We start from the raw sequence: 20,280 nt of genomic DNA on the forward strand, positions 1-20,280 counted from the left end.
GCCCTTCGAATGTTGTCCCTGTCCGCCTGCAAAATCATAAAGGTGTCATCCGCCAAAGATTGGCTAACGAAGTGCTGACCCAACGGAAGAGACAGACCGGCCAGCTGGGCAGAGGCTGCCATGGAGGATAACATTGAAAGGACCGGGTGAGTCGCCAGGGCAAAGAAGAGAGGGCTCAAAGGACAACCCTGTCGGACCGAGCGTGCAAGGACAAATGGCTCTGTAACTCCACCATTAAGCATAACTCTGGAGGAAGCCTCAGCACTGATGGTGTAGATCAATCGGGACATTCGGGTACCAAAGCCCATAGCCGACATGAGGTCTGCAATGAAAGACCAGTCCACATAATCAAATGCCTTTTCCAAGTCCAATTGGATCAATACCACTTCCTGACCGGAGTGCCGCGCATAGTCAATGGCCATTTGCACATTTAAGATATTATGCAGAATGTTGCGGCCCTTAATGAAACCATATTGGAGAGGATGGACAATAGCTGGAAGGTGCTTGTGGAGCCGATTCGCCAGCACTTTGGAGTAGATTCTATACATGGAGCCCATCAAAGAGATTGGTCGCCAGTGTTGCAACTTTGACGGCGAAGGGACCTTTGGAATTAGTTTGATAAGGCCTTCTTTCCATGAGGAGGGCATGACCCCCGTTTCCCACACCTGCTGAAACATGGCCACCAATGGCTTCGCCAACTGCGTGGCCGAGGTCTGAAAGAATTCATTAGTGAGACCATCCCAGCCAGGGCTTTTATCATTCGGCAGGTGCAACAAAACATCCATAACCTCGTCCTCGCAAATATCCGTCTCCAAAGCGGCTTGCATATCAACTGGAACCTGCTGGCGGACCAGATGATAGAAGACCGCACGGGCATGCGTAACCTGGCTAGAAGGCGAGGAAGAGGAACCAAGAAGATCCATAAAATAGTTTCTGCACATAGTGACAATGGTCTGCGGATCCGTGACCATGCGACCTTCCGAATCCTGGAGTCTGGTCATATTTTCGCGGGGCGGAGATACATACACAACCCTCTCTCTCTTTGTCTCTCTCTCTCTCTCTCTCTCTCTCTCTCTCTCTCTCTCTCTCTCTCTCTCTCTCTCTCTCTCTCTCTCTCTCTCTCTCTCTCTCTCTCTCTCTCTCTCTCTCGCCTCTCCCTCTCTCTCAAGTTCCATAGTTGCACTAGTACCACGTACAAAAGGTTTCATACTATACCATACTTTAGGTACCATACCTTACGTATTAGTACCATAAGGTACCAACTTAATGGATACATCTTTTCCTATTCAAACTACACTTTGGGATGAGCTAAATGCTCCTTATACTACTATGTTTCTCCCATGAGATAAGGTTATTTGAGATTCAAAAAAATTCTCTCAACCTTCTCTCTCTCAAGCCCACACTTCTCTTATTTGTATGATCATTCATGTATGATGTATCCACTCCCATCTATGTAGTTGTAAGTTGTAGGTGGCAGTAGCACATGTTGTGCATGCAACATCAGATTTTGGCATGATACGCTCAAGTATTCATCTTATATACTCTAATAGCATTGCTATTTAGACTTGAAACATCTATTCTATTATCTTTAGTCCAAAATAATCAAGCTAATTTTTTTCCGTACTAATATCAAACCGTACCTTATAAAATCTTAAGGTACCATTTAGTACTGTGTTTTATCATACCATACCGTATCATACCTTTCGTACTTGAGAACTATGAAATTACCATAATTAGGCGAGGTGCCAATTGCCAACTTCCTATGTGCTACTAACCCTAAGAAGAGTGACATCTTTTTGTAGCTATTGTCCAATCTCTTGCCAAAGTCGATCAAGAAAGCTGGCTTTGATCTAATTCTTCTCATGTGTATCCTCTTCTCCAACCTGGTGGTGTGGCCAAAGAAGGCCACGCCTAGTACAATTAATTTATTGAATATATGGGAATTTTTCCTTGTAAACTTGCTTTATTATCAATCATCCTTGTACTTGCTAACATGAGCAACAAGAGGAAATCCTTCTTGTTAATCATCTTTTTGCCTCACTTGTATGCTTGAAAAGTGGAACACCTATCAATTGCTATCATTATCATGTGTGTTTACATTCATATTTAGAGAAGCACCTCACACTCACAGATAAAGGGATATATACAGTAGATAATAGGTTTTCTTTAGGTTTTAGAGGATTCCTTTTTGCATTTGCCTTAATTGACTTATTAATTAATCTCATGACTTTCTTATCTGAAATCATTTCTGCAGTATACATGCCTGTATGCAGTTTATTTTTAGAGGAATGCATCATACCCTCATACAAAGAGGCCAAATGAATACACAATCATATTTTTTGTAAAGCTTGTTGTTTGGATTTTCCTTTCTGTCTTTGTTGTTGAACTTATTGCTTTTTACAAACTTGAGTGTCTTTTTTCTGTAACACCTCCACTCATAATTGAGCATGTGCAGATGAAAGTTGCTATCATAGGTTTGACTGCTGGCGGTGTTGGCTTGGATTTTTCTTCTGCACAAACAGTAGTTTTCACGGAGCTTCCAAGGTCATCAGCAGAGTTGTGTCAGGTAAACCTCAAAATACCGATCCTTGAAAATACATCATTAATTTAGTTTGATACCTTGAGCCTAGGGTGAGAAAATTGAGCCTAGTGTTGTATGATCAGAACACAAATCTGAGGGAGAGTCTCTGGAGTAGGCAGATCCTACTGCTTTATGGTGTGACTCATCTCACTATCCAAAGCATGTTCCAGCCAATGGTATGCTCATTTGCTGTCCCATGATATACACAGAGAAGCTCCTTCAAACCATATATTCTGATCTAGCAGACGAACTGTAATTGGCACCGAGGCTTTTTTCTTGCCCACAAAGTCAAAGCCCGAGCTTCAGCACCAAGAGAAGCCTTGAAGACAAGGCCATAGGCTAGTGTGAAACTGCAAACTACTCCCTTCTATCTATTTGCTGATCTTTGTGCAACTCTTGCAACATGAGGGAAGGGCTAGAGCAAGGAGCAAGGAAGTGGAGAGGATGATGTTAGCTGTGAGTGAAGATATCAGATGCTAGAGGTGCAAAGTGCAAGATGATGACAAGATAGAAGTGGTTAGTGCAAATAAAAACTACATTTTTCTGCTACTCTGATTCAAGTAAGGACAAGTAGAGGGAGATGTGTTAGGACCAGGCTTTAATACTGCACTCCCTACTAAATGTTGAAGGAAACTAACTGAAAACTGCCACCACCACTCAAAGACAGTACAATAGTGGTGCAATAAGATGCTAACGATAAACTAAGATGTGTTCACTTGACAAGCCAAGAAAGCTAGAGAAACTAGAGCCAAGCCAAGGGTACTATGCTGGACACTGAAGGCATGCTGGAGTGCTGCTGGAGACTTCACATGGCTATATGCAGGGTACAGGACACAGAGTAGTGTCTGTGGTCAGAAAGAGCAAGAAGAGACAAGCAAAATGAACGATTTAAGGAGTATGAGATGCACTGAGCAGTCTGCAGCAATCCAGAGATGAGGAGGAATTGGATGCAAAGCTGTCGAAGCCACATAGGTCAATTAGGTCAGATGAAAGATTCAGCTGGTTGTACTGGTTTGAGAGATGTGCGCCTAAGAAGAAGGTGCTCTGTGACTGCAAACACACAGGTTGCTTGACCGTGTCAGAGCATTTTTATCACTAAAATTATTATGCAAGCTCAAACTTTCAGACTTGAAGTAGCTATCACAATATCCATGATATTCAAAACCAAAACATCATCTGAGAATCTGTTCAAATGAACAGTCTGCAGCAACCCAGAGATGAGGAGGAAATGGACACAAAGCATAGGTCAATTAGGTCAGATAGAAGATTCAGCTGGTTACACAGGTTTGAGAGATGTGTGGCTAAGAAGAAGCTGCTCTGTGACTGCAAACACACAGGTTGCTTTACCATATCAGAGAGCATTTTTGTTCCTAAAATTATTATGCAAGCTCAAACTTTCATACTTGAAGTAGCTAGTACAATATCCATGATATTTAAAACCAAAACATCCTCTGAGAATCTGTTCAAATGAAAATCCTTATCTTCAATGTTTTTTCTCAGGCAGAGGATAGGGCACATAGACGTGGACAGAAGAATGCAGTCAACGTTTATATTTTTTGTGCAAAGGTCCTTCCTTTATGGCTTTTGGTCTTGTGGCTACTTATAACATTATCTCACAGTGACGTGGTTTTGTAAAGAATTTTTCTTGACTGATTGTGTTCAGGATACTTCAGATGAAATGCAGTGGCAAAGTATCAGCAAGAGTTTGGAACGAGTCTCTATTATGACTAATGGTGCAGATAAGAGGATACCTGGAATTGAGGTATGCATAAAGTCGTGACCTTTTTTGGTATTTCTGTTCTTTTAAACAACCATTGTATAGTGAATCTAAGTTTTCAAAGTTCAGATGCATTCAAACCCTTAATCCTGCTAAAGATTGTGTTTCTTCATGGGATTACAGTTCTCGTACATGCATTTGTTACAGGCTAGAAAAACTAAGAACTTAGTTTGCAGTGGTTGTGATGTTAGTTATACAAACACAATTAGTCTTCTTCTCTGAATGCACAGGTTGATGCTGTCTTGGAACATGTTGAGGCTCAAGTAATGGAAGAGGTAAACTACATTTTTCCAATGTGCCTTTTTTGTACATTCCCCCAGCTTCTACACTTATCTGTAGCAAACGGTTTATTATAATAAACTCTATGTAGTAGAGTTTCTACCTAGGCACTAGATTAAAAGAGGCTGGCTTGATTTTCAAATAAAACATTCACATTCGCAGCTTGGCTTGATTTAACTATGCTGTTTCTATGTACCTGTATTAAAACTGTACCTTCCTTTGGATGCTACATTATTTCTGCTTGTAACTTGATTGATTTGCAGTCAAATCTTAACCCATGTTCCTTATGCACAGGTAGCATCCGGAGGTCTATCAGATGGTAAAACAACTGGAACAGATGTGAGTCCACCTGTTGCTCTGAGAAATGGTGCCTGTTCATTCAGTTCCAGTGACTCTTTTTATGGGTTTATTTGTAGTGAGTAGTGGTGGTGGTTTGAAAACTTGTATCAACAGGGAAAGAAACCACTTTTTTTATTGTCTGTTCCCATTCGCACAGGACGCAACAATAGAAATGCCAAATCCAAGTCAAGAGAAATGCCTGTTCATTCAGTTCCAGTGGTGACTCTTTTTATGGGTTTATTTGTAGTGAGTAGTGGTGGTGGTTTGAAAACTTGTATCAACAGGGAAAGAAACCACTTTTTTATTGTCTGTTCCCACTTGCACAGGTCGCAACAATAGAAATGCCAAATCCAAGTCAAGAGAAACTGTTGGAACATTTGAAGTCAACACTGAAAATACTGGTGATGAAGATTTTTGACTCACACAAACTGAAACTTCATTTTTGATTGTCTGTTCCCACTTGCACAGGACGCAACAATAGAAATGTCAAATCCAAGTCAAGAGAAAACTGTTGGAACATTTGAGGTCAACACTGAAAATACTGGTGATGAAGATTTTGGTCTCACACAAACTGAAACTTTGACCTGTAAAAGCCATGGAAATGACCAGATCGTAACTAAGCATGCAAGTTTATCACAATCGGAAGAGACAAATGACAAAATATCTCCTGATGCATTAATGTTTGAGGTAACATCACTGGTCCAGTTAGCTCCAATGTGTATTAAAGTTTATCTAACGTAATGTCTTTGATTGTCAATATCATCAATCTCATTTTTCATGAACATTTACCAATTATGCAGGTTAGTCCAAACACAGGACGTGTGCATCTGTATGTCAGGTCAAAGGTTGATGGATACAGGCCAACACCCTTGGAAGAAAATTTCCTTCCCCAAGATTTAGAGTTTTTCAACGATGGTTTACACTTGCAGCACTGCATGCTTCCTGCCTGTCTTAAACAAAGTCGTGACAATTATAACTATGCAGCTTCATTCATCTCTCAATGGAATGCTCTTCGTCCAGTCGATCGAAATTGTCTTCTGGGAAGGCCCCTGCAGATACCACTAGCACTTGAATTAGAATGTGTGAAGGCTGAGGGACCTTATTCCGGGAAAGGGGTAAGATTTACATGTGTATAATTTGTACCCTTGCTCTGAGTGTGCTTTTATATCTTAAACACATACTGAATGTAGAAGTTTTAAGTTCGACCTAAAAAATGCTGGGTGATTTTATGAGACTAGGTTTGATAAAGACCATCATAATCCAATGTGAAGCTGATTATACACATGCACATATGTTGTAGATTCTTGCAGACTATACAAGTACTTTTGTTGATTTCATAGTTTAGAACACAGGTTGCTTTTAGTGTGCAACTAGCTTCTCATCCATTCTTAAATGTGGTTGTTAAGCAAGTTGATATAACATGAGTCTTAAACCCTACTTTGATTTTTGCTTTGACTACGCATAGCCCCAAACAATTGATATCCCTTACAATGGCATGTGTGGCCTGAGAATCCAAAACCAAATCAATTCAGCTCATGTTAAGAGCTGTATTGACCATTTTGTTACGTAGATGACCAGGGTTTCTCTTTCATTTTTCTTTGTTTTGGCTTACTTTCAATGATAGGTACATGTGCTGAACTCTTGTCAGCAGTTTCAGTGTCTGAACGACCATTGCCAGTCATGCACCTTTATATGCAGAATGTACATATTGCAAGGCAATGCTGTAAAGTCACTCTAGTGCTTTGGTCTATTTAATGTTGCTCATACAAATTCAAATTGTAGTACACATAAACCAAATAGTGGCTTACATTTAGTACTTTTTGTAAAGAAACAGTTTAGGGTTTGCAGGGAGGAACATAGTGTGTCTATGGAAAACACTATGATACATAACTCAAAAACACAAAATGTGAATGAAATAATGAACCATATGCAGTGCCGATACAATGGACGAGCCTCAGGCTTTTTTGTCTCTAGGTGATTGTGCTCTCCTGGCTGATCAAGTAGCAGCACCTGTAAAGGATCTGCTCTATGAAGGGAACAAAACACAGTCCTTTGGATGGAGAGGTTTCCATGACGACCATGATGGCTGCTCCAGATGAAGATCTCTGCAACCTGGTGATGTAGACAGCTGCAGGTGGTGGATACAAACTTTGGGAGCCAAGATGATCTGCATTTGGCAGCCATTGAATGTCGATGAAGATGCCTGCTGTGGATGATCAGATTTCTGCAAAGACGTAGCTAAGAAGAGTGTGCTGATGATCTCTGCTGCACGTAGAGCACTTGGTCCACCGAACACAGCAATGAGAGGACTACTAGCCTTTTGCACTTGAGGATGATGAAGCCAGCAGACAGGGAATCCCTTGAAAGGAAAAATACAGGTGTGATGATAGCTTCGGATCTCTAACACAAGCTGGCTGGGGAAGACTGCTGGGTGGCCAGATCAAACCATGAAACACAGAATAGTTGGAGAAGCATGTCACAGCAGCGCAGCTACTGCAGGAACCCCATCTCAGCATGAAAGAAAATCAGGGTTGAATATTTGCAGGTCACCATGTGAAGAAAGGTGCCACTAGCTATAGAAGAGAGGTAGCAGGTCAAATGACTTGTCACCAGGCTGAGGAAAGGTTGTCAGACTGAGTTGGACACATAAGCAGCTGAAGAGGGGGAGAATGATCGGAACATGAAGAATGATCAAGGGGGCATGAACAATGCCCATAATGTGCCAAGAAATACAAATACAGTCTGTTTGGAGATGTAAATGGAGACTAAAATAGGGAATAAATGCAGTACAATTAAATTTTAATTTAGGTGATGACTTTGGTCGCTCACCATTGTTTTTTTTCTCGGGAAAAGAAAATTCTATTAATTAACATCTCGGAGAAAATCCTACTGAGGTAAAATACAAAATTCCCTTTCATTGCGCATCTAAATCGAATTGTTTCAATTAGTATCAAAGCGAAATTGTGAAAGTGAAAGATCAAGTTGAGGAGCACGAAAAATCGAGGTCTATATAGAATTGAGAGCTTGTTGTCCGCCATTACATTAGGGACAAATCCTCATCTAATCCACCCAAAGCAAATACACAAATTTGAAGAGTCATTAGAGCCCGGATTTTGGGATTATTTTCTGATTTAATGCATTTTGGAAGCCATGGAAAGCTACATCTATGACCCATTTGTCAGCCCTATCTATCCCATGTCCTGTCACCGTTCATTCTTTTGCACTCCCTCCGTCAATAGCCCACGTCAATAGCCCACCATACCTCAGTAATGTACTCAGGGATTGTCTGCTTAAGCCCGCCATTCCCTAGTGAGGGTTGTCATGTACGAAAGGTACTATACGGTATGCCGTACGGTATGATAAAATACTGTACTAATTTGTACCTTGTGATTTTATAAGATACAGTACGATATTAGTATGAAAAAAAAACTAAAACTTGGTTATTTTGGATTATAGATAATAGAACGCATGTTTAGAGCTAAAATAGCAATGTCACTTGAGTTAATAGGATGAATACATGAGGGTAACAAGGTAAAACCTCATGCACAACATGCACAGCACACTACTAGAAGACAGATGGGAGTGTATATGTAATACATCATACAACAAAGCGAAGCGTAGGGTGGATGGACAGAGGCTCTTCATTCTTTTGGCTTGGTAATTTTTAAAGGGGAGGAGAGAGGGAGGGGGGGAGAGGGGAGAGGGTAAAAGAGGCTGATGACCAGCAAGAGGCTGAAGAATTTGATGATAGCTTCAAGGATGCGTACAATGGCAAATCTTTTTACTGAATTGGCAAAGGATCCCCAGTTTACTTGATTCTTGAATGCTCCAAAGAAGGACAGCAAAGGCAAAGAGAGAAGACACCTTCTACAGCTTCGGGACAGCCACAAGAACCGAAGGAAATGCCTTAGCCTTCTTTAGAAGAGCCCAAAATGCTTGATGAGCACAAATAGTTGGTATCCTTGGGGCAACAAGTGCAAATGCATGGCCAACTTTTTTTTCCAAGAAAAGAGAACTCTATTAATAACACCTCGAAGAAAGTCCCCCTAAGATAAATACAAAGTACAAGAAACTCTGTGAAGAGTAACTGAGTACATCAAAGATACAATGGTTGTGTAAACAACCAATCTGGTGGGCTAAAGTGCCAAACCATCTGAGGGGAAGTGTGAAAGGTGCCTGAATCCCAAATCCTTAGAAAAGCCTCTCTTTTCTTCCTCATCCTCTCAAAGATGCTTTGCAACCTCTCCCATCTCCCACGGAGAGTATGGACTATCTCTGTCCAAATCCTCAATAAAGACTCCCAATGGGTATATTCTGAAGATCAATGACCTAGCTACATCTCGCAGTCCATATGTACCAAGCTATAATGCTGGAAATCAACTCCCATCTGTGACAATGTCCCTGAGTCCACTGTGTCTGTGAGTAGTCTAGGGTAGGGTTCTTGCTCAGATGTTGTCCAATGATGAGAAAAGAAATGCTCCTTTGGGTGTCCTCATAGCCGCAAGCTAGACCTCTGTTTGTGACCCAGGTTGCAGCCCCCAATGTCTCCATCATGGACTCTGTTGTACCATGGAATACTATCTTCAGAGCTCTCCTCCAAATCTCTTGGGCTCTAGGACAGTCCCAGAGGCAATGTCTCTATGTCTCCTTTGGCTCACCACATCACGCGCAAGCCACTGGGTCCCTTCCATATCCAAGCTAAGTGCCAACTGCTAAACTCCTATGGGCTAAAAGCCATAGAAAAAGAGATATCTTCCTGGGCCTGAAGCTGTCATGTAGCCGCCTCCAAAAGTCATATAGGGACTCATCTGAGACTCCCTCTCTATGCCAATGAGGGATGATGCAGGTTGTGCTCTAATCTTGCTCATCTGTATCCTCCGTCCGAATCTAGTAGTGTAGCCAAAGAAGGGGATGTCGGATGGCCTATCAAGGAAGAGATCCCTCCGCACCCACTCTCCTGGTTCCTACTGAAGTCTCTGTAGAGGCCTCCTTTGGTATGCCCAATATCTCCACCCATGTATAAGACAAGTGGTTGGGTTTGGGTCTATGTGCCATTTTCTTTGAAAGTGTGCCTCTACTCCAATTCTCTGCCTGGAGAGCAGCCACGGAGTGCTGTAAGCTCAAAAGGTCCTCTCGCTGGAGGTGGCCATCCTCCTCTACTGTGAAAGTGAATTTCCTGTCTTTGCTAGAAGGGTATCCCATCTAGAGAAAAGACTAATCCAAGTCTGAGAGGAAGCTGTTTCGGTTTGCCAATCTAGTGAAACCCCTTCCATCACTGCCTCAATCATAGCCTTGGCTTCCCTAAGACCATGTAATCTCTGCCTTTGGGTCTCGTGTGGTAGCTCCTGAAATGCAAACCACTCCTCCACTGATGTAGCGACTTGTAAAGAGAATCTCCCCCATGATAAGTGTGTCCGCTACCCAATGATGTGGCCTAACTCTGATCTCAAATAATGATTAAAGAGAAGAGGCTATCTCCTCTTCTCTTCAATAGTAGTCGGGGGAAGTTGGTGGAGCCATGGAGATACATATCTCCAAGCTCTAATAATGGTACTTGCAAATCTGACCTTGAAGCTCCTCCCTAAATCTCTGGTATTGATTGTTGATATATTTGCAATTACACCTATTGTAGCTTCTTTGTATGAGACAGTTCTGGGCTAAGGACATGCAGGCAGACTGAATCCCATATGCACAGAGAGGAAAACTGTAGCCATCCAACAACTATAAAGCATTGTACTTGACTACCACTTTTCATATAGAATGAATACAATGTCATGATGCTTTGTACTTTCAGTTAAGTGTCTTGTCTTTGTCAGTCCACTACACAAGATTGTGTTTATGAGTCCAAGCTTCCATCTTGGAACCTAATTCACTTGTGTAACAGTTGTAGTCTTCAATCAATGTCATCATGAGTTTAGTCTATGCTTACAAGCCGCCATAGCCATGCTCTAGATCCCGCGTATTTTAACATGGTATCAGAGCTCAGCTGAGCATGGCCCAACTCTCCTTTCACCCCTCTCAACTCCTTTCCATCTCAGCTGAGCATGACCAAAAGATCAAAGAGAAAAAGAATAAGAAGAAGAAGCATGAAAATCATAAAGACTTTGAAGTGGCAAACAAAGTGAAGTACAAGTACAAGAAGCTAGATAAGAAGAACTCCAATGAATCGAAGATCTATGTCAAAAGAAATGCTAAAAACCACAAGGGCCTCACGGTACTTGATCCTATTTTTTACTGACTTTTTTAGCCTTGTATTGCCTAGCCCAAATGTCTTTATCATAAGCTTGTAAACTCCTCATGTAGCCTTGTACTACAGCCTTTGTAAGGCCCCTGCTACAGCCTCTAGATGACCATCATGTTTGTGGTACCCAAACTTTGCCTTTTCTGTGACAGCCTCTGGTGTTTTGCCATGTTTATGGTGTGCCTACACTTTGCTGGTGTTACTTTTACTAAAGCCTCTACACACTTTGTACTTTCTGGTTGTGATTGAGGAGGGGTGTTGAGATATTTGGAATCACACCTATTGTAGCCTCTTTGTATGAGGCAGTTCTGGGCTTAGGACGTGCAGACAGACTGAATCCCATATGCACAGAGAGGAAAACTGTAGCTATCCAACAAATATAAAGCATTGTACTTAACTATCACTTTTCTTATAGAATGAATACAATGTCATGATGCTTTGTACCTTCAGTTAAGTGTCTTGTCTTTGTTAGTCCACTACACAAGATTGTGTTTATGAGTCCAAGCTTCCATCTTGAAACCTAATTCACTTGTGTAACAATTATGGTCTTCAGTCAATGTCATCATGAGTTTAGTCTATGCTTACAAGCCGCCATAGCCATGATCTAGATCCCGCATATTTTAACACCGATCTCCTAAAATATCCAGTGAATGCTAGGCTGCCATGGTCCTCCATGTATAGATGTGAAGTCCTCTAGCCTCCCCATCAGAAGTTTCTTCTAGGGCTCCTCTTGGAAGTAGAGCCCTAACAATGAGCTTGACCAATAAGGCTTTGCTCTGACTATCTGGGTCTATGATCCCCAATCCTCCTCTGGATCTAGACTGTATGATGACATCCCAAGCCACCTTTGCTCTGGTTGGACTCCCATCTCCTCCGGACCAAATGAAGTTCATGATGAGGCGTTTCACCTGGCCAATATATGACCTAGAGAATGCCCAAGAAGAAGTGATGTACCACATGGTCGCAAGAAGAACTTGGTTGGCAACCACTACTCTTCCTGTCAACGAGAGTCTCGCTGAGCTCCAATACAAAAGCTTTTGTCTAATGCTCAAGAGGAGGGGTGCTAGCTACTGCTCTGAGGTAATGTCAATCCCCACATGGCATTGGAGATATCTCACAGCGGTCCCGCGGGGAACCCATGTGAAATCCACATGTGTTCGCCACTCTGGTTGTCTAGTGTCGCATGTCCAAAATCCAAAGGATTTGTGCCAATTAATTAGTGCTCCTGATGCTCTGCAAAATGTCTCCATGGCTGTTACAAAGGCCCTAAAGTTGCCCTCATTCCCATCCAAGTAAATTGTTGTATCATCACCAAACTCCACATCAAGAAGCTCCCCAATTTCACGGATGGGTTGCCTGATGCCTCTAATACCTGTAGATATGTCTCTCAAGAAGGAACTCAGGGCCTCTGCTACAAATAGAAACATGAATGGAGCAAGTGGACATCCCTGTCTAACTGATCTATGGATGCTGAATCTATCTCCTCTTGCCCCTCCAGTCATGACCTGGCTATGTGCTGAAGAATAGAGAGCTACTACACCCTTGACCCAATGCTCTAGAAAGCCCATCCTCAGCATTGTGCCTCTAGGAACTCCCAATCCACGCGAACATATGCCTTCTCAAAGTCGAGAAGGAGCACAATAAGGTCTTGCCTCCTAGATCTAGCCAAAGTTGCGGTCTCCCAAAAGGTGAAGATGTTGTCCAAGATGCTGTGCTCTCGGACAAATCCTATCTGAGTGGGGTGTATTATATCTGACATCAATGGTACCAGCCTAAGATTAATCGCCTTTGCGAGGATCTTATAGGCAGTTCCAAGCAAGGTGGATCTGTCTCCACTGTGTGATCTCCAATCTATCTCCACTTCCGGGATAAGATGAATCAACCCCTCAGAGAGTCTCTTTGGCATAGTCCCTAATGCCATAATCTCCTGAAAGGCTGAGTGAAGGCCTTTTTTTATAAGATCCCAGTTGCTCACAAATAAGGATTTATCTAGTCCATCTTCCCTTGGACACTTGCCTGAGGGTAGTGCCCGAAGTGCCTCCTCCAACTCCTCTATAAAATGGGCCATTAGATTTTTGCTCATCCTGTCTATAACCACCCTCTGCGTGCTCCAACTCCTCTATAAAATGGGCCATTAGATTTTTGCTCATCCTGTCTATAACCACCCTCTGCGTGCTCTGCCAAACTGCTTCTCTATCTCTCTCATATCTAGGGGGTCTAGTGGTGGATCCTAGTAGGGATGTATAGTATTGTGTGGCCACCTGCCTCGCCTCTAGAGGGCCTTGTGCAATGGATCCATCAGCTCTCTTGAGTATTCGAACACCCTGTCTAGAGTGTTTAGGCCCTGTGGTGCGGAAAAAATCCCTATTAACCCTATCCTGAGACTGAGTCCAAAAGGAGGTTCTCTCACGAAATATGTACTCTGATCTACCTTCATGGAATCAATCTCTGCCCTGGCGGTATTAACCCTATCCCAAGACTGAGTCCAAAAGGAGGTTCTCTCATGAAATATGTACTCTAATCTACCTTCCTTCATGGAATCAATCTCTGCCCTGGCGGTATGCATCCTCTCAACTATCCATTTGTATCCTGGCCGTCTCTCCTCCTCCCTTTGTAAGGCAACCAATGATGCCCTAGCAACTCTTTCCTTCTCTAGAAGGCTCTGTCTCCTCCTTATGGCCTCCTCTCTGAAGAGGGAACTAATCTCCTATAGGCTCTCATCCAAGTCACTAGCTTCCCGTCCAGCTGAATAGGGTCTAGATCTCCAACACTGTGTGACTGTTTCTCTAAGATCATCCTCATAAAACAAGTTCTCTAGAATCCTGACACTGGAGTGGGGTCCCCCTACTCTCTCAAGAAGAAGTATCTGAATCGGTGAGTGCTCTGAGAGGGTCGTGCTAGGTATGATGCTTGTAAGGCCGCCTTTGTCACGCAGGCCCAGTCATCCACATAAAATTTATCAATCCTTGAGAAGGTCGTGGCTCCTATTGCCTTGTCTCTCCTGGAGAACTGAAGAGAGCTTGTGGTCCTGCCAAACTCTGCTGTGAACCATGGGTCCTGGCCTCTAATCTGGAATAAGAACTCGTCCCAAGCAGCTGCTCTCATTCCCTAATAATTTTTGTGTATCTATCTCTGCTATCCTCAAGAGCCTCCACCATGTTAAAGTCACCCCCTACCACCTAGTGATCAACCTGTGGTAGAGACTGACTGAGGGTGGTCTAAAATTGTCTCCTGTCTCGTTGGCCATTCGCGGTGTAAATGGCCAACAAACCAATGAGTGCCTCCTCGACTCTCACCGAGACCCACATGGCTCTCCCTGGAATCAGAATACCCCAGCCCTGTACTGACTGAGCCCACGGCTCCCCAACACATATACATACTCCAGCCTATATCTCGGTAGCACCTATAGCTGCTGCCCAGTAAGTGTGACTTTGACCGGGCAATAGCTTCCCGCAACATCGAGATATCCCGTCTGCCGAAAGATGGTGCTCCTGTAACATAAGAAAATCAATAGATCCTCCTACTAGAGCTCTGTGCAGATCCTGTTGCATGAGGCTCTGGCCCTGCCTAAAGCGATGACCTCCGAAGCCTTGTACATTCCATGAGAGTATCCTCATGGAGTGTCTCAACCTCTCGGACCAGCGTGACTGTATAGCCCATGCCTGCCTCTACTACCTCCTAGTATATACTCGATCATGTGTCTCTCCGCTATCTCTACTGCGGGGTGTAATGGGGGGAAGTCCTCAGAGTCCTCCTGCTCACTGACCTGGGCTATCACACCCTCCCCCGCCTGTTGTGTGTCGAGTACCTGAGATGGGCTAAGCTCGAGAAGCTCAACCTGATGGAGCAATGGTCTGGGGGACTGTGGTGTATTTGAAGCTTATTCTAGCTCCTGAGAAGCTACTAGTGTCGCTGCCTCCATGAGCTAAATCACATCCATCTGCAATGCTGCCCCTATCGATGGCTGTGGGACCTCTGGCTCTTGGGCGTCCATAGGAGCATCTATGGGAGCAGTGGGGGGCTGTAGTGGCTCTGCATGGGCTGACGGCCTGAGGTCCCTAATCACTCTCCACCGTCTCGACTTACGACCTGAGGTCCCTGATCACTCTCCACCGTCTCGACTCTAGGCCCTCGTGCCTCTGCCTCTCACCAGTGCGCTCTCTTCGCTGGTGTTGTCTCCTCCTCTGTCTAGCCTTATGCCGTCTCTGGCGCTCTACATCACTCCTCTAACGCGTCTCGGGTCAACCACCTCCCTCATCCCTGAAGGGGGTCTGGCGTCGGCATGTCCTGGGGCATTCAACTGCAAGATGTCCAATCATCCTGCAAGCAAAGCACTGACCAAGGAGGCCTGGCTGGATAAGAAAGCCCGCGTGAATGGAGGGAATTCTAATATTTTGGGGAAGGCATTGCAAAGACTCTGTGGGTATTATCACTCGGACGGATGGGTATCAGTGTGGGCCTTCTGAGATTGCGTCAGCAAAAGTCCTATCCCTCTGTATGATGCGGCTGAACGCACAACCAATCTCAGAAAGGTATGGCGTAAAATACTCATCAAGGCCAGGAAAAGAGATGGTGATGGCAGTGCCATTGTAACGTGTCCACTAACATCCTCTAGGACACGTCTTAGCAGTCCATCGGAAAGGTTGTCTAGAAGACTCCACCCGGCACTCCCATGGAATGTTGCGGGTTTTGTAATCTAGGACTTTCCGCGTCTGCCCCGTAACGGAAGTGTCCTGGGCGCTTTCCACTTAGGATCGAACGGAATTGTTTGGTCGTTTGCTAACAGCGACTAGCGTCAGACCTAATCGAACTACTTTACGCAGAACGCCCGGTCTGAAGCGAATTCATGCTGCACTTGGTTCAAGGAGAATGGGAAACGAGAGGGATGCAAGGCTCGACCCCTCTGCCAAAGGCATAGTCCCATTCCGTTCCCCTAAAACAGCCTGAATTGGGTAATCGGTACTTCCAAGTCATTGTTCTCCTTGCTTGTTTTGGTGATGACGATCATCCTTCTGTTCGTCGAAGACCTTGAGAAAAGTTCTCGGCTAACCGGGACCACCCATCCGTAGGACGGACCCATGGTCCATCCTCCGCACTTTCCTCGGTTTGTTTTAGTTATGTAATTACCTACCACATTAGTTTGACATATACAAACAGCTTCCTTGATTAACCCTGTTATGCACTGGTTCCTTCACGTAACCTTATCACAGGACATAAAGAAAACAATGTCAAACAACTCCTTTATTATCATTATATCCTTTTATCTTTGAAATACAAGGAGTTCCCGCCCGTAGGCGCTTTCATAATCCGCCCGAAGGCTATCCAGTAATCCTTCCTGTGATTACTATCCCAAGTTTCCGCCCGTAGACTAGTATGCGGGCCTCGAGATCCAATCCCGAGTCACGTTAGTCTCTTGTGCAGGACCCGGAAGGCGAGGGATTTACAGCCAGAGCCCCCTCTGGCACCCAAGCGTCCTCCTGCTCCAAGCAGAACTCAACGGAGAGACCTCTCACGGCGGGTTCGGTCCACGTTCCCGGCGCGGTTCACAACCCCCTTGGTTAGGGTCAGGCAGGCAGTCGGGGGTAACTGAAGCTGCCTCTCAGGCACCAACCTGAAGCTTTAGATATATTTTCATCCTTTAGTTCATTGAGCAAACAATGCAAACAATCCTTTCTAAATTGTTACAAGCACAATCAATTTCAATGGTCTTTTAGCTGGCAAACTGTTAAGGAGTGACTTCCTTTCCTCCGAATGCAATCCGCATTCGTTCCGGAATCAATTGCAACTTGGCAAGATTCCTATCATTCTTGGGTTAGGGTCATACCCTACCCATACTTTAGTGTTTAGTTGTGGTAGGTTCCAGCGACCATGTCGCTTTAGATTATGGTCGGTCATTTGCTTCAAGGCAACGCCTAATCTTCCTTTCCCTTGGCAATTACTTCCCAAGAAAAGTGAGTTAACAGGGTGATTACTCATCCTCTTGTAAGTTAAATTCTTTCAATAACTTGCTAACCTCATTTCGAGAGATGACAAGACTCTTTGCGGACAAATTCCAAGACTATACAATGTTGCGGCTTTGTGCGCAAGTATTGCATCTATTCCATGGAATCTATCCATTGCTTAGCGTTCCGATCACGGAATTTAACCCTAGCTGAGTAACAGGATTTTGGGGTATCCTCCAAGTCATTTCTAATTAGGTTTGGCTCATGATTCTAGAATATGCAACTCTGTCGGAGTTCCATCATTAAGACGAATGATCCTTAGGATGGACATCCAATTGCTTCGACATTTTAGTGAAGATGTGTAGGATCTTTAGGTTCACGGTTTTTGCCTAAAGCTTGGTCGAATTATTATTGCACTAAACCCTAATTAACACTTAGGATTCCTATCATATCGACTCAGTCATGTCTATACGAATCCTTGTGGTTTAGATTACTTAGTCAATTTAATTACGCTTGTCCCGCGACAAGGATGATCCTTCTCAAGGGTAATAATCTAAATCTAACGGAGAGCAATAGATACAATTCCACCACTACGCGTAAGCATGCGATTAATTTCCTCTACGTGTCACATGGTTCATGATAACTTATTTTTCCTTGGTGCACGATAATCTGGCTATTAACTTTTCCTAAGACCTACTAAGTCTTTCATCAATAGTCGTACCTACAACCTTGTTGTTTACCCTTTGGCATCTTATGCTTTTACTCCTAATTGCGGCTCTTAATGAATGACATTTTTCTTATGACGACTACGCAATTTATAACATTCTCCTGGCTACGAAGTAGTTGATGAAACTCATGCAAAACTAGTGTTAATTTATTCCATCTTACAAGCTATTTTTCAAGTCCATACGTACACTTTAGTACTCTATTAATTCTTTCCGAATGATACCTTATGATGCTAACCTTTTTCCTATGAAATCATTATGAGAAGTATGTTACCTAATGTGCAGTATACGCTTATTTCTAGCATGTCTAGGACGAAGATAATGCACTTATAAATTCCATTTCATTGCCTAAGTTTAGACCCATTACTTTGATGATGTACCAAAAATACATGCAACTAGCCTTCTATTCGTTCACATTCACGACATATTTCAATCTTACATAACGCTCGAGAGATGTCCTATCACATGTATTCCTTTCCTCCAATTTCCATATACTTTTAATTTAAACGTAAACATGAAATTTCCTTTCTAAGCGCGCCTAATCATTTCCTTATGCGGAATTAATACGGAAGAACCTGGACTTGTGGAGTCGGGGTGATGTCCACTTGCACATTCGGATTCGAGCCTCCCGCGGTCGCCTCTTGGGATCTTTTTGGAGCCATTGCACACATAGGTTAGGTTTCTGAACTCCCTTTCGTCGCCTACGGATTGTTTTGCTTTGACACGCAACCTTCCGGTCTCTGCCTTTCCTCGTAGGCGAAAGATCCTTTTACGGTAGGTCGCTTGCGGAGAAGGCCTTAAAAGACTTCGCGGGACCTTTTCCGTCGGTCTAGTGGGATCCTTATAGCCCCTCTTTAATTCCCGGGAAGGGTGTTAATGGACCTTCTTCGAAATTGTGGTGGGAAAGGTATTTCGGGACGGTGGTGGAAAAGGCCTTTGGAAATGGGTGGAAAAGGGTGGAAAAGTGCCTTTTGGGGCAGTTGGTGGGAAAGGGGGTTATGGAGGCCTCCTTTGACAAATGGTGGAAAAGGGCCGTGTGAAGAGGAGTTAATGAGGCCCCCTTTTGGAAGCTTCTAAAGAGGCTTCCAAAGAAGCTTCTGAGCTTCTTCAGCTCACGTGGCAAAAAGGGGGGAAATCGTGGACGACGTGGCGGTGGAATGGCGGCAGCGAGAGCAGCCTGGCGGCCTGGCGGCAACAGCTACAGCAGCTGGCGGCGGTTGGAGGCAGTCCGGCGACTGTGGCGGGGCAGGATGGCGGCTAGCGGACCCAGCGGCAGCGAGGCGGCGACCTCCACGAGCTTCCGCCCTCTCTCACAGAGCCTCCCCTTCTCTCCTCTTCCTCCCACACAGTCTCGTTTCCCTCACAGAGTCTTCCCTCTTCCCTTTCCTAAGCACACCCCCTTGATGGGGGGTGTTTTTATAGGCTTTTGGGGGGTGGGGAAGGGGGTCTCCACCCACGTGGTGATCTTCCCCATGCAACCCCAACTTTGCCATCCTCCCCCCCACACTCCCTTTCCTCCAGCCATGCATCGGCTGGGGGAAGGGATAAATATAAAAAAATTTGCATTAATTTAATTAAATTGCCCCTCCCAAGAGGGTGTTTTTGCGGTTTTTGCGGTTTTTGAACTCCGGGTTTTGATTTACCATTGTAGAGGACCCTATTTCACGCGCGTGGGTCACATATTATACTGCCAATAATTTAAATGCGAGAGATACCCTTTGCACAGGGTTACACGGCGTGCGCAAGGTTAATATTTACGGTACGGTTACGTGGAAATATTACAGCCATCTCCAAGCAATGAATAGTCTTGGCGCTCGATCCATCTGTCAAAGTATGCTACTGAGGTCCTGACATCGAGCGGGCTGGTAGCAAGCGCTGCCTCCATCTGCTCGGGTGAGCTGAACTGGAGTTTGAAGCATCCCTTTCCAAGGAGTACTACTCGCGTGATCTTGGCTGGGGTGCCGGTAAGAGCAAACTGGATCGAGTCCTTAAGACTTTGGATAGGCAGACGATCTCCAACCATTCTGCAAGCCAAGGATGATGCGTCTACGACTGCCACTCTCTCCCTAAGTGCCAGCTTGTGTCTGGAGCAAAGCGGATCTGTGGGAAGGCATCAGTCGAGTGTATGCGGGGGGCTGCACTGGAACCCCGTGGGGATGGTGGAGGACTGGCTGCAATCTTGGGCGATACACTAGCTCCATGTGTCAGTGGTGCAGGTGGTGCGGGTGCTTCCTAGTTTGTTGGCACAAGGTGGTGCAGGTTGTGTGGGGGAACGGGAGATGGATGTTGCTTGTGCAAGGAATCGTTTGAAGGCTGCAAGGGTGGATGAGGAGGCTGAGGAAGTGTCCATGGCTGCGAAGCGAGGGGTTGCTGCCAGCAAATAGCTGATGAATTGA

The 20,280-nt window shown here is 44.4% G+C and overlaps 1 protein-coding gene across 5 annotated transcripts in view; it reads left to right on the top strand.

The window, feature by feature from the left end:
- LOC148016329 (SNF2 domain-containing protein / helicase domain-containing protein / HNH endonuclease domain-containing protein) overlaps positions 1-20,280 on the top strand; it is a 184,994-nt gene that overhangs the window by 130,811 nt on the left and 33,903 nt on the right. For all 5 annotated transcript variants that reach the window (XR_015688020.1, XR_015688021.1, XR_015688022.1 and 2 more), the window contains exons 12-18: positions 2,456-2,566; positions 4,082-4,147; positions 4,245-4,343; positions 4,589-4,633; positions 4,932-4,976; positions 5,445-5,663; positions 5,777-6,091. Coding sequence is in view for 1 of the 5 variants with exons in the window: in XM_087663656.1 (XP_087519782.1) it covers positions 2,456-2,566; positions 4,082-4,147; positions 4,245-4,343; positions 4,589-4,633; positions 4,932-4,976; positions 5,445-5,663; positions 5,777-6,091 (900 nt within the window). In the remaining 4 variants the exon portion in view is untranslated. The remainder of the gene's footprint in view (positions 1-2,455; positions 2,567-4,081; positions 4,148-4,244; positions 4,344-4,588; positions 4,634-4,931; positions 4,977-5,444; positions 5,664-5,776; positions 6,092-20,280) is intronic.

The sequence above is a fragment of the Lygodium microphyllum genome, chromosome 23, assembly GCF_053477565.2.
Source record: "Lygodium microphyllum isolate KBCC chromosome 23, Lygodium_microphyllum_v1.1.10, whole genome shotgun sequence".
Lineage (NCBI taxonomy): Eukaryota > Viridiplantae > Streptophyta > Polypodiopsida > Schizaeales > Lygodiaceae > Lygodium > Lygodium microphyllum.